This window comes from Anabas testudineus, chromosome 17, assembly GCF_900324465.2.
Source record: "Anabas testudineus chromosome 17, fAnaTes1.2, whole genome shotgun sequence".
NCBI classification, from domain to species: Eukaryota; Metazoa; Chordata; class Actinopteri; order Anabantiformes; family Anabantidae; genus Anabas; species Anabas testudineus.
In genome coordinates this window covers 11,064,558-11,076,636 of record NC_046626.1, presented here as the reverse complement: position 1 = coordinate 11,076,636, position 12,079 = coordinate 11,064,558, and the positions used below count along the sequence as shown (strand labels likewise).

The window sequence follows — 12,079 nt, the reverse complement described above, 5'->3', positions numbered from 1 at the left end:
CACATCCTAAAAGCCAGAAATAAATACTGGTCCTCTGAGATAATAAACACTGACGTGGAAACACATTTTGGATCAAAGATTCTGTTTAATACTCATGGTTTACACACAGAAAATCTTTACACGTTGTTTTTTTTACACCGAGCATCAGCTCAACATCTGTGAATCATGGACTGCCTCTCAAATCAAAGTGATGGGCATCTAATTTTATTGTAAACTTCTGTTCATGTTTAGGACAAAACTGAATATGCATTATACTGATTTGGCATTCTGCCAGACACATCCAAAAACTCAACAATAAATAAGGCATTAGGTAAACTGTAAAATAAAAAAAAAGGCTTTTCTCAGGTGATGAGACTGGTAGAAAGTAGTTGGAAATTAAACAAATCTACATTAATCGTGGTTTGCTGTAACTTTCCTTGACAGGTTGCTGCTGTTGATGAGACTGGTTGTATTGCTTCATATCATATTTCTAGCTACTAGCATTCCAGCTGCGGCCGTACAGTTTTATGGCAGCAGAGATGTGTAAGGTGTTTCATGTGCACCCCTGGTGCATGTACTTGCATGTTCTTAATCTTAATGAACATGGATAAGCCAAAGCACATGCCCTCATAAGCATGGAACTGTTCACATTAGCTCCACGTGTCTGTGTTAACACGAGGTGAAGGTCAGGAACTAAGTTCAGTCAGTTCGTACATACGTGACGATGCTCTTGAATTACTGAGGACATACAGTGTTCACAATGGCTGATATGTAAGAATTTACCATTCCAAAAAAATAAATATTTGAAAATTGCATTTCTTTTTAAATCTCTATATGTATGTTTGTGTACATATGTGTGTTTTAAATGTTTAAGCGGCATTGCACCCACAATTTCTTTAAACCCCTTAATATCACTCATCTTCTGCAGACTTGAGAAGCAGCTGCATCCGCTTGACACCTCCTCCTTAAAACTGAAGTTTTAATTATTGTGCATTTAGTTGTATTTTGGCAAAAACATAGTTGGAAAATCAAACTACAAATGCCCCATTCAAGTCAACAGGAAGTGAGTGTTTGATACTCATCCAATTTCGCTGCAAGTTAATTAAAGGTATGGATCCACTGGAGTCTTTTCTTTTAATGTTTCACTGATTGTTTAAGTTTAAAAATGAAACGGACAAATACATTATTTGACAGCATTGGCAAATTGCGGCAAGCAAGGTGGTGTTTTCAGTAGTTTCCTGCAGTTGCACAGTAATTCTTGAGTAGGCACTATCTGAAAACTCCTCTGAAGAAGCCTCCAGTGGAGCTGTACCATTCATGTGCATGTACAGTAAACAGTAGTAAATAAGCAATCACAGTCTGTGTGCTGGTTAACAGAAACGTCCCTGTTTGGTGTTTGTCTTGTGTTTATGCATCTCCACGGTTGGGCCACGTCTGCAATTTTATGTATTCATCATAAACTTGGCAAATAGTTACTAGATCTGTTATGCTTCCTGTAAATGCCCTTTTCACAATCAGAAATATTAAAATAAAACAAAACCTGTGTTGTTGCATGTAGCTGTCTGCGTGCGTGTGTGTGTGTGTGGGGGGGGGGGGGGATGTTTGTATGGCTATCATTGTGAGGATCAGCATGAATTTTTAACCATTTGACTTAGGACAATTTTACAAATTGAGGACATTTTAGCCGGTTCTCACAATGAGAAGGGTGTTTAAAGAGCACTAGGTTTTAGGGTTGGTATTCTGGTTTTCTTGGTTGTGGTTAGGGTAAAGTTAAGAAAGAGGCAGTTAGTTGTGATGGTTAGGGTTAGGGTAAGGCAGTACACGTGATAAATTAAAAATTGAAACAGAGTAGATTAGCATGGCCTACAGGGCAGTAGGGGGCTGGGAAATGAATTATGTCAATTGGAATTGTGTCCTCACACTGACTGCCATACAAAGTGTGTGTGTACTTGTTAAAGATACAGGTCTCAGTGTTCATTCTTCATATTCTCTGTTCCATCCAGAAGATGGGAAAAATCATAGAAAACATTGATCACAATGTGAACTCTAAACTTGACCTACTCCCCTGACTTGCTACTCCCCCCAGCTCCACTTTTGAACTTCACCACCATGACAGTGATATTGTCGGGGCATCCACGGTAGAAGGACTGCAGGACGATGCTCTTAGCACCAAAGTGAGGCTCATCGAGACGCTCGCGCACAAACCGAACTGCCTCCTCATTGCTGAAGGCGTCCCACAGGCCATCAGAAGCCAGGATCATGAACTCTGGCTGCAGTTTGTCCAGATCAAAGGTCATAATATCAGGGTCAGGGATGACAACGTTGAGGTTTTTCAGCGGGTAATCCCCTAGAGAGCGAGACATAGCCAGGATGCCCTGGACTCTCCAAGAGCCATTAAAACTGATGAAACCTCCTGGAAGTGAGACATTTAAAAGCAGTGATTAGACATTAAGAACAGTGATGATCTGACTTTAATAAAACAACTATTATATTTGTGGACATATTATACATAAATACAAATCATGGGTTACACCAAGTTTGATGGATTTATAAATATATTATTATTACTAAAAGTTCAAATGATGTTAAACTTATTTTAAATTGATCTATTAGCAATCTAATTTTGTGAACATAGTTTAACTGAATGTTTTTCCTAAATAGACCAACAGATGGCAACCAGAGTCTCCAAATACAACCACAGTGAAGTGTAGCGCAGGTGTGCACAGTACATGCTTTATTTTAGTGTTGTTGCTCCATATCGTACCTGCCCTTTTGATCCTCTTGCGTTCTTTCAGCTGATATGGTTTGTGATCATGTGATAGTGCGACAGCGTTCCCATCCTTGTCACACAACACACCACGAGAGTCTCCGACGTTCGCCACTGTGAGCTCTCTGTCTGACAGCAGTGCTACTAGACATGTTGTTCCTGTGGGGGCGAACAAGAACCAAAAATGAAAAAGAGCTAAAAACGCTGATAGATTTACAATCCTTTGGTTGTGTATTTAAAAAGAATGTGTGTAAATATAAGCTTGAAATTTACAACAGCGTCTACACAAATCATTCTAGTAGCTTGTGATGATTTACAAAACGTGCGTTAAATCATTTGCCTGTGCAAACATTTATTTGTTTTGCTATCAAACTGCACTCTTCTGCCAGATGTACTGTATTGTGCAAAACAAGATTTAGCTTTGCTTATGTAGCTACTAAACCTAACGACAGAAATAAAAGTTCATGTTTGGTTAAAGGGATGTTGATAATAAAAAGTCAGGATAATACGTTTTACAACATGCTTGAACCAAGCCCAAAGTTTCAATAGATTTAATCCTGTATGTCTTCAGAAGTGCAAATGCTGAGAGCAGACAGCTGTTCTAAGGTAGATTGCTCTGTATTCACTATAATATAATACGCAATAGATTCCTTCCCACGCTAGTAAACATACTGATTATAGGGATCAAAGTATCTGTACACTGGCCTAGAAATGTTTAACATACATGTAGTTATACAAATGTGATCCACAGATTTTTGGAAAGTAAAATACATAATGCTACACTACAGATGACATTAATGTGTCAGAGAGGCAAAGTGGCCACTTGACTGAGATTTCCTAATTAACAAGCTTAACCTGTGGGTTAATAGTAGGTCAAGCAATATGAATAATAATGAAAATGGTAGCTTTAATATGTTGACTTCATACTGTAGCAGACTGTCAACTACAAATCAACTACAAAAAACTACATATAAAAAATGAAGGAACCTCTGTTTCTTAGGATAAATACATCAAATTGTACAAAATGATCTACAGTATTTGGACCGTGGTTCTGAAATGTGCAGCTGTGTAAAGACTATCAAACACACTGATATCAATATGCAACAGCATAATGGTCTCACTTTTCTCAGTCAGTATAACAAGTGGATTGTAAAATGAAAATTCATCAAAAAAGTAAATGTTAGCTGGGAAGCACTGTGCTGAGAAGATACTATACAAGGAATTGTGAGATTTAACTTGATAGCCAAGGTACCATGATGCACCTTGTCCTTTAAGAGGAAGGAGTGCAAACGCTGAATAAAAAAGGTCCTCGAAGACATTAACATCTCTGCTTCTAAATATAAAATCTCTTTACTTTTAATATTAAGAGTACAACAAAGTACAGTGTGCTAAAAGTGATGCTTTATGAAGCCACTTCATATTCTCTTCCCACCACTCTCCTCCTCCACCTGACCTGCTTCATCGTGGTTGGCAGAAAGCTTGTCCAGCATCTCACGATCCACAGCCAGGATGCGCTGCTCGAGGATACTGGCGTAAGAGAGAGCACTCTCTCTCTTCTCTCTCTCGAAGGCCTGCAGCTGCTGCTTCAGTGACCCTGGCAGGTGGGCTTTCACATAGTCAGCTGCAGCCTGGTAGAGGAGGGGGGGGGGTTAAGAGGTTTAAGACAAGGGACAGAGAAAAAGTAAAACTGGAGCTGTCGTTCATGCCAAACAACACTGTTAGGTCAGTAATGTATGCAAAGAAAACACTGGATTGAGGTGCTGCAGAAGGGATATGTATTTGAACATAAATAATAAGCTTTGTGCCTTTCAGCTCACTGATTTGGTTTTTTAGCCCATGATTTGGTTCAGTTTCTGTTTTCCGATGCAGCTGTTTACAGTGAAAGCTCCAATTAACCTACTGTTTACTATATACTAAATAGGCTGTCTGAAAGCCAATGTCAGTAGCTACTGAACATATGGAACATATGGCGATAAGCTAAATGGACAGTGAATATTTGAATTACATTCACCATGTTGCCTGAAACATAAATGCTAATGTTGCTTTGTCTGGATGAGTAAATACTGCACACTACTCCATACAAACATCTTGCTTATATCCGCCATAGCATTTTACAGTTCGCTCCTAAAGTATCGCATCAATGAGGCTCTCTTTTTATTTAGTTGTACACTGAGGACATTTGGGTTTAAGATGAAGACATGAGAGATGTAGATTTTCTGTATTTAATGTTATGTTCACCTCGATATGTTCAACAACACAGAGGATAGCACCTTTTGTGTTTCAAAAACAGGTGTGACTGGCAGGTTGTTCTTGTTTCCCAGGTGCATCCTATCATTTTCGAACAATAATTAGCACTAAATTACTACTTCTGTTTTTATCCTTGCTGGAAAAAAACAATCAGATCATGCATTGCACAAGCATTTGGCAGAGCCAATACAATTATTTGGAATATCATAAAAAAGAAAGTGCCCGCGGTGTAACAGGTCAGCCAAAGAAACTAAGGACAACTGATGACAGATGACTGGAGGGGATTGTTCTGCTGAGCCCAAAAGGCTCAATAAATCCCGCCCTAACGTAGAACATTTATTGTTGGTGCTTTTATTTCCTACTAAACAATTGAGAAACCTGTTTTTGTTCAGGTAACTGGCTGCAGTGTATTACACAAACACACTTTCTCGCATAATCAGATTAATCAGCCTCAGTTGAACAGGTCTTCAGCATAAAAGTCTTAGAGAAGTGCTTTTTTCATTACAGCAGGTGCTTGTTGCTGAATTACTGAACAACTCCCCTCATCCTGCAGTCCTCTTCCCCTCCTCCTAGCTTTACTTTTGATTCTTCTAAGATGGGAAAATGTCCCAATTGATTCGAAGTGCAATTCATATATAAAATAACAACCGTTGGATATGTTCAATATTCATTCACTGTGTTGCTTCTACTAAGAGGATTTAATATGCGAGCACACTGCCTGACTACCTAGATATACTGAATGACCTGATTTTTCCATCAATTGATTTTTTATTTATTTATTTGTGTGATGACACAGCATATTAAAAGATGATAGTTCCAGGATTTATCGTTCTCAAATTGTGAAAAAGGTGGTTCAGGAAGAATGAGACATCATTTTGACACACAGCTTGACCACCACAGAGTCCAGACCTTAACCTCATTAAGAATCTATGGCATGTGCTGGAGAAGACTTTATGCAGCGCTTCAGGACAAGATCTTGGCAAGAAATTAATGCGACACTGGGAGGAAATAAATGTGGTGACGTTGCATAAGCTTACTGAAACAGCACCATGCTGAACGTGTGCAACAGTGTGCAACTGTTTTTTTGGCCAGGTAGTGCACATGCTAATGTGGATTTTCTTTTTTCAAGCTGATAACAAACTGTGAACATGTGGTACAAGAGTTTGTCTTTGTCCCTCTGCTACAGTTTACTCATAGCCAACTAAAACTGTCTGTGCTCTCATTAATCCAGTAATGAGCAGCAATCTTATCCGCATTATAGGTTTATTCAGTGTTTATCATGAAGTAAATGAAAATGGGAGTAAAATACAATGAAAGAACATGACCTGATTATGAAATATTATGAGAGATTATAATAGTCCCAATGATGACTCATCTCTTTCTGCCACTCCCGACTCCTTTCTCTCCCTTCCATTTTGCTGTATGAGCGTACTCATTCATTTATTTAATTGGAGAGAGAGGGACTCACTGTGCTTTGATCATAAAGAATTTCAAGTGTACACTTCCCTTCGCAGCTCACAGCTGAAAATGTCAACGGCAGCGCAGTTACAGGCCTCACAAATGACTCAATCAAATTTGCCAAAAGTCAATTAATCAGTATTTGGGAACTCTTATTGACATTGCTCACTTCATTATATTTTCCCCTCGAGTCAGCCTGAAACTATAAATTCAGTTTTATAGTAGAGTGAATGCCTGTTTAGGCCTCCAACAGCAAACAGTGTCTGTAAATCAAGTCAAAGAGGAGCAGCACTTTGTGCTGACTGCATTCGATGGAATTGTTATTATTAAATGAGCAATATTCTGGACTTCAATAAAACTACAACCCCCACCCCCCAAACACACACACACACACATATTTCACATATTTTCAGAACCCTGCTTTGACAGAGACAGCCTGTTCTATTTGCCCACATTGCTCCATTTAATACTAATGACATATGTGAGTGTGTGCCTTACAGTTGTGCCACACTGCATAGTAAGTAATGTCCTAGATACTTCCACACATGCAGCAATTTTTCCTGACTGAAATATTCATATTCAGAGTAAACATGGTTTTCTCAGCTGGCCTTTGGTATTAGACTAATATGATTTATTATGCATTTGCTGTTGGAGCATCTCGGGTTTTGAATTTGCATGCTAATGATGCTGTAAAAGCTAGAGTGTAAAAGTGAAACATTTTCCAGTTCAAAAGTCCTACTTGACTGTGACCACCATAAAAGATGAAATGGTAAAAGCAGGGAGTGAACATAGACAACACACAGATACATATTTAAAGACGGCAGAAGAGAGAGAATTAGAAAGAGGGAGAAAGAGTTTGAACGTCAGGAGGCAGGAAGGATAAATATTTGTTTACTGGACAGGAATAGAGTGAGCCAGATGAGTCAACACTGTCCACCTTCTGTTTGTTGACTTCCTCTCTGAGATTCAACACAGCCTAGCAGCAAATCTTGCAACTAAGCTCGTTTTTATGAATAAACAGTTCCCACCGACATGGTAAGAGAACTTAATGTACTGGGATGAATGAGTTGATGTGACAAATAGCCTAGATTATCTAATCAGTTACAACTAAAAGAATAGAGCTTAACAGATTACGAATAATAAAAGTCAACTGATCTGTTTGCAGGTTTCAGGATGTAAAGGTTTTGTCATTAACTCCATATTACATGTGAATATTTAGTCATCCATGAATGATAGTAAACAAGGTCAAAACAAGCGGTCTGAATTTGTCATGTGTCAACTCTGTCTGATATTTTTGTTATATTTTCTTACATTATAAGGACCAAATGATTCATTTAATGAGAAAATAACTGGCAATACAAGGAGAGCTTGAAGCCACGACCTACACATATTGCTCTCTATTTTCTGTTGCAATAATGATAAACCAAGAGGTCCCACAGGCGTATAAAGGACATGTATGGTGATAATGGCTGCATGTACATGCTCAGAGAGACAAAGGAAAATGGCAACAATCCTTTTCATGTTTGTCACACTTTGGAGGTTTTTGTTCGACTCTCTTTGGTTTTACCTAATAAAATATTAATTAAATAAAATGTGAAACAGGAAGACTAGTCTCCAAACATGAAACCTAACCAGTATCAGTCAGGGTAAAGAGTCCCGTACTGGAACCTCTGGGGAGCGCTGGGGACAGTGTGACAGATGGCTACTAAGACATGTGGTCTGTAGGCAGCCATGAGAAACCACTGACCCTTGACAACACAGGGAGAGCTGCAGAGATATAGACAAAACACACACACACACACACACACACACACACATGCTCTTTGTGGTGAATCTCAAGTCAACTAACTGATTGGCAGTGGGATGGAGGAGGTGTTCACACAAAAGAATACAATGGTGGAGTGGGGAGGGGGGATTAACAAGTGTCCCAATTCAAATAATAACTGCGCTCGTATATAAACCTGCATCTCTGTGGTGCTCAGGACTTTATGGTCATGCTGCAACTTGCTTTTAATATTTATGTGATAGCTATATGTCAAGTAATGACAGCTCTGTTGAGTCTAAACAAAAGCGTTGGGATAACCCCGACCCCCCGTGGAGCCTCTCCCTCCCAGCCTACCTCTCCACCATGACCGTCAAATATCCCGAATATGGATGGGTGGCTCTTGTTGGTGATGTCGGTGAGCACCTCGAAGCGGTCCTCCATGTGATCTCTCCTCCCCTGGATGGAGTACACGGCTACGTTGTTGTTCTTGAACTCCCAGGTTTTGGAGAACTCTGCGTCCAGGACATTGAGGCCTCCCAGACGGTCATTCTGCATCATCTCCGCCACTTTCCCCTTCACCATCTTCACGGCATCCCGGCTCGACTTGACGATGGTCTTCACCTCGTCCGTGTGGAAGAAATAACTCCACAGCGCCAGACTGATACACAGCAGAAACAATGTCTCCGGCCTGAGGAGAAAATAACGCATGATCCGACCCAAAAGAGACAAGAGCGTCATTGTGTCTCCTACCATCACACGCACCCAAACTGCGGTCTGTCCCTCTCCCCTTCTGCACAATTCACTCCATCCGCTCAGCGGGACTATGAAAGAATCGATTCACTGCTGCGACGTCTAACAAAGACTGGATGTGGACATAGACACTGCTCATCTGGCCTGTGTCCTCTGCTGAAAGCGCTTTTACGCGCTGAACGCGGCTTGCTGTGAGACACCGGGCCGAGAAGCGGGGGCTGAAACCGGACAGGACACCCTCATGGACTCGGTCTTGGTCCTATCCTCGGCTCACGAAACAGCTGCAGGAAGATTCTCCGAGTTGAGCCGACCTCCCACAGCCCATTGTAGGATGACGGATTTTTTGGGTTAGACCCACCCCGGAGAGAGACATGGGAGTCACCGGGGGGGTGACAGGCGACGATAAGACGTGGAGGTGTCCTGCTTTTCCGTCTCTGACCCCGTTTCTTCTGTGGGATATGCGTCTGTTCGGTCTGCGCATCAACATAACAATTTCACACACACACACACACACACACCTTCTTTCCTGAGCTGCGTCAAAAGACCAGACCAGGGTCAAAATAAAATCGGAAGTCAACTGTGGTTGTCGCAATAAAGCAAAATTTGGACTACGGCGAATGGAGGTTTTTCAACATAAAAGCTTTATTTTGAAAGTATTTAGCGGAAGCGCATTGCTGACAGCGTCCAACTTGACACCGTCTCTGTCTTTGAACGAAGTCGGCGCTGACGTGAGTGCGCAGCTGCACGACCACAGCACAATAGACATGTTACAGAGATGCAAACACGTGTGTCTCTGCTACAAACCAACATCGGAGGCAGTAGAGGCTGCCTTAATCCAATGATGATGTCATTTATTATAACATTACCATACCGTCATATTAAAGGTGCCTACATTTTAATTTCACGTCATGTTGCTTTCACGGTGCAGTTTTTTATCCTGACTTTATAAATAGCAAAATATGAATCAGTAGAAAACAATAGAATCCATAACCATAGAAACATACACGAAAAGTATCCACAGCGCCCCTTCATATTTCACAAACCTTAGATGAAAAGGACAATAATAATTTGCTAAATTGTCTAATTATTGATATGAGATGTGAGATTTGACACCGGCCCGTGTTCACTGCAGTACTGTGAACACTGTCCCTTGGTGGCTCACCGGAGTAATGCACCTCTTGTAGTGCTTTAATCGGAGATGGAGGCGATGAATTACATTTAACATAATGTAACCGAGTACATTTTAGTTTACTTGTACTCTTTTAGTATTTTTAAAAGAATAACAAGTTAATTTTACTTGTATTTACTTTACTAGTATTTAAATTGTCTCCTTTATAGAGTAATGAAAACCATGAATGCACTATAAAATGATATGATCAAACAACAAGTAGTAATGTCTGAACACTGAAAGTACCTCTACAGAAGATAAAACAAAAAACACACATCAAAATAAAGATTCTGTGCTGCAAAACAATGAAACAGATGATTGCACAGAAGTTAAAAATAATTTCTTGACATGACCAACATGACAATAATAACCGGTCTAATTCGAAGTCAAATACTAAACAATAACAATGACAAGTCAATCAGTAACCCTAAACCCAATATTCAGCATTCAATTTACAAAATAAGATTTGTAATAAATAAAAAAATTATAATTACCATATTAAATCCGATCTTACTCTCCTCTATTCTTGGTTTTCAGAAGAGGAAGGATTTCAAAAGACTGATTAGTTAAGTATTAGTTAAATCTGCTTCCACCCTCCAGTCTTGCATTATAAACTACTTTTAGTCCAGCTGCAGATGGAAACCAGTGATGAGTGGTGATGATTTATTTAAACATCCCCACACTTCATCCCTGCTTTTGATGACATTATTAGTAGCAACATTAAAGCAGTAATCTACTTTATAACTTGTCTGTGTGGTAGATCCTATGTAGGTAAAACTAGCAGATGAATAATAAGAAAATAGATAAGAACTCAATTCTCTCTTAGTCAGCTAAGGACTGAATCATCTCATCTCCTCTTTATGTTATATTAAAATGGTCTTTCCAATAGAGCTGGTAATTTGGAAAATCTCATACTTGGATGTTAATTTTTTTTTTTTTTTTTTTTTTTGTATATATTACATATATAAAAGATATACTGTGTATATAAGACAGTGTAATATATACATTCACCGGCAGGGGGAGTGCCATTGACATAAGTCAAAGCTACTTTAAGATAGAAGGCAACAAAATTGCCCTCAGGCTAAATACAGTGGCAGGTTTATACAGTAGTCATTTTAAATGATATACTAATATATTCAGTATTTGCATAGTACACATGGGTCTGTCATACTGCTCAGTTTTCCTGCATACTGAGTAGAATGAATCTTAATGCAGATGGTCAAATACTGTAGATAAAACATCAAATTGTTATAAAAGACTTTTTCTGGAAGAGACATGGACAGGAAATTATTCAACTAACATCAGTGGTGGGACTGTTCAGTTTACTTCAGCTGGATAACTGATCTTGTAAGAGAGCTCAAAGGCACACATGCAAGAGGCTGGGCTAATATTACAGTCTGCAGTGAGAATTAGCTCAGGCTGTACCTACAGTACAATGTAATTTTATACTTGTAAAAGGAGTAAACTCGCTCAGCAGACCACTTCCACCTTTGATTGGTCATAGGTAACTTACCTGAAAGGCTGAATTAAACATTGTGTCTCTATTTATTAAATGATCCAAAAAATTAATCGGCAATTATGGAAAGTGGACGAAATCTGAGAAAAAAAAAAGTATATTTTAGTACAATTTCACCACAGTAGGACTTTAACATCAGTAAAATGATTTTGTAGTCTACTCTTTACACCTACAGTATTCACATAATTTACAGTTAGCGCATGTGTTTTGTTAAACTTTATTTATTTAAGCCTTATTCTGACTTTTTTTTACAGGACAGACTACTCAGAAAGGTAATTACACACACTAGCACTGAAGCAGTGATGAATATTATGTAAAAAATATTTTCTAAGTCATTTCATTTTGCAGTTCATTCCAGTATTGCGGTATTGAGCACCAGAAGTTAGTCTTACCATTTCTAAGTTAGTCTGCAACTATGATCTGATGTTT

General features: G+C 39.2%; 1 protein-coding gene across 1 annotated transcript; it reads right to left on the bottom strand.

Annotated features, from left to right (window-relative positions):
• Nucleotides 1–79: 79 nt before the first annotated feature.
• On the bottom strand, nucleotides 80–9,458 carry ppm1la (protein phosphatase, Mg2+/Mn2+ dependent, 1La). Its single transcript, XM_026375505.1, has 4 exons — nucleotides 8,571–9,458; nucleotides 4,200–4,374; nucleotides 2,744–2,905; nucleotides 80–2,392 (listed from the first exon to the last, which is right to left on the bottom strand). Exons 1-4 carry the CDS (start codon nucleotides 8,967–8,969, stop codon nucleotides 2,037–2,039), a joined length of 1,092 nt encoding a protein of 363 aa, XP_026231290.1. The 5' UTR covers nucleotides 8,970–9,458; the 3' UTR covers nucleotides 80–2,036.
• Nucleotides 9,459–12,079: the final 2,621 nt, after the last annotated feature.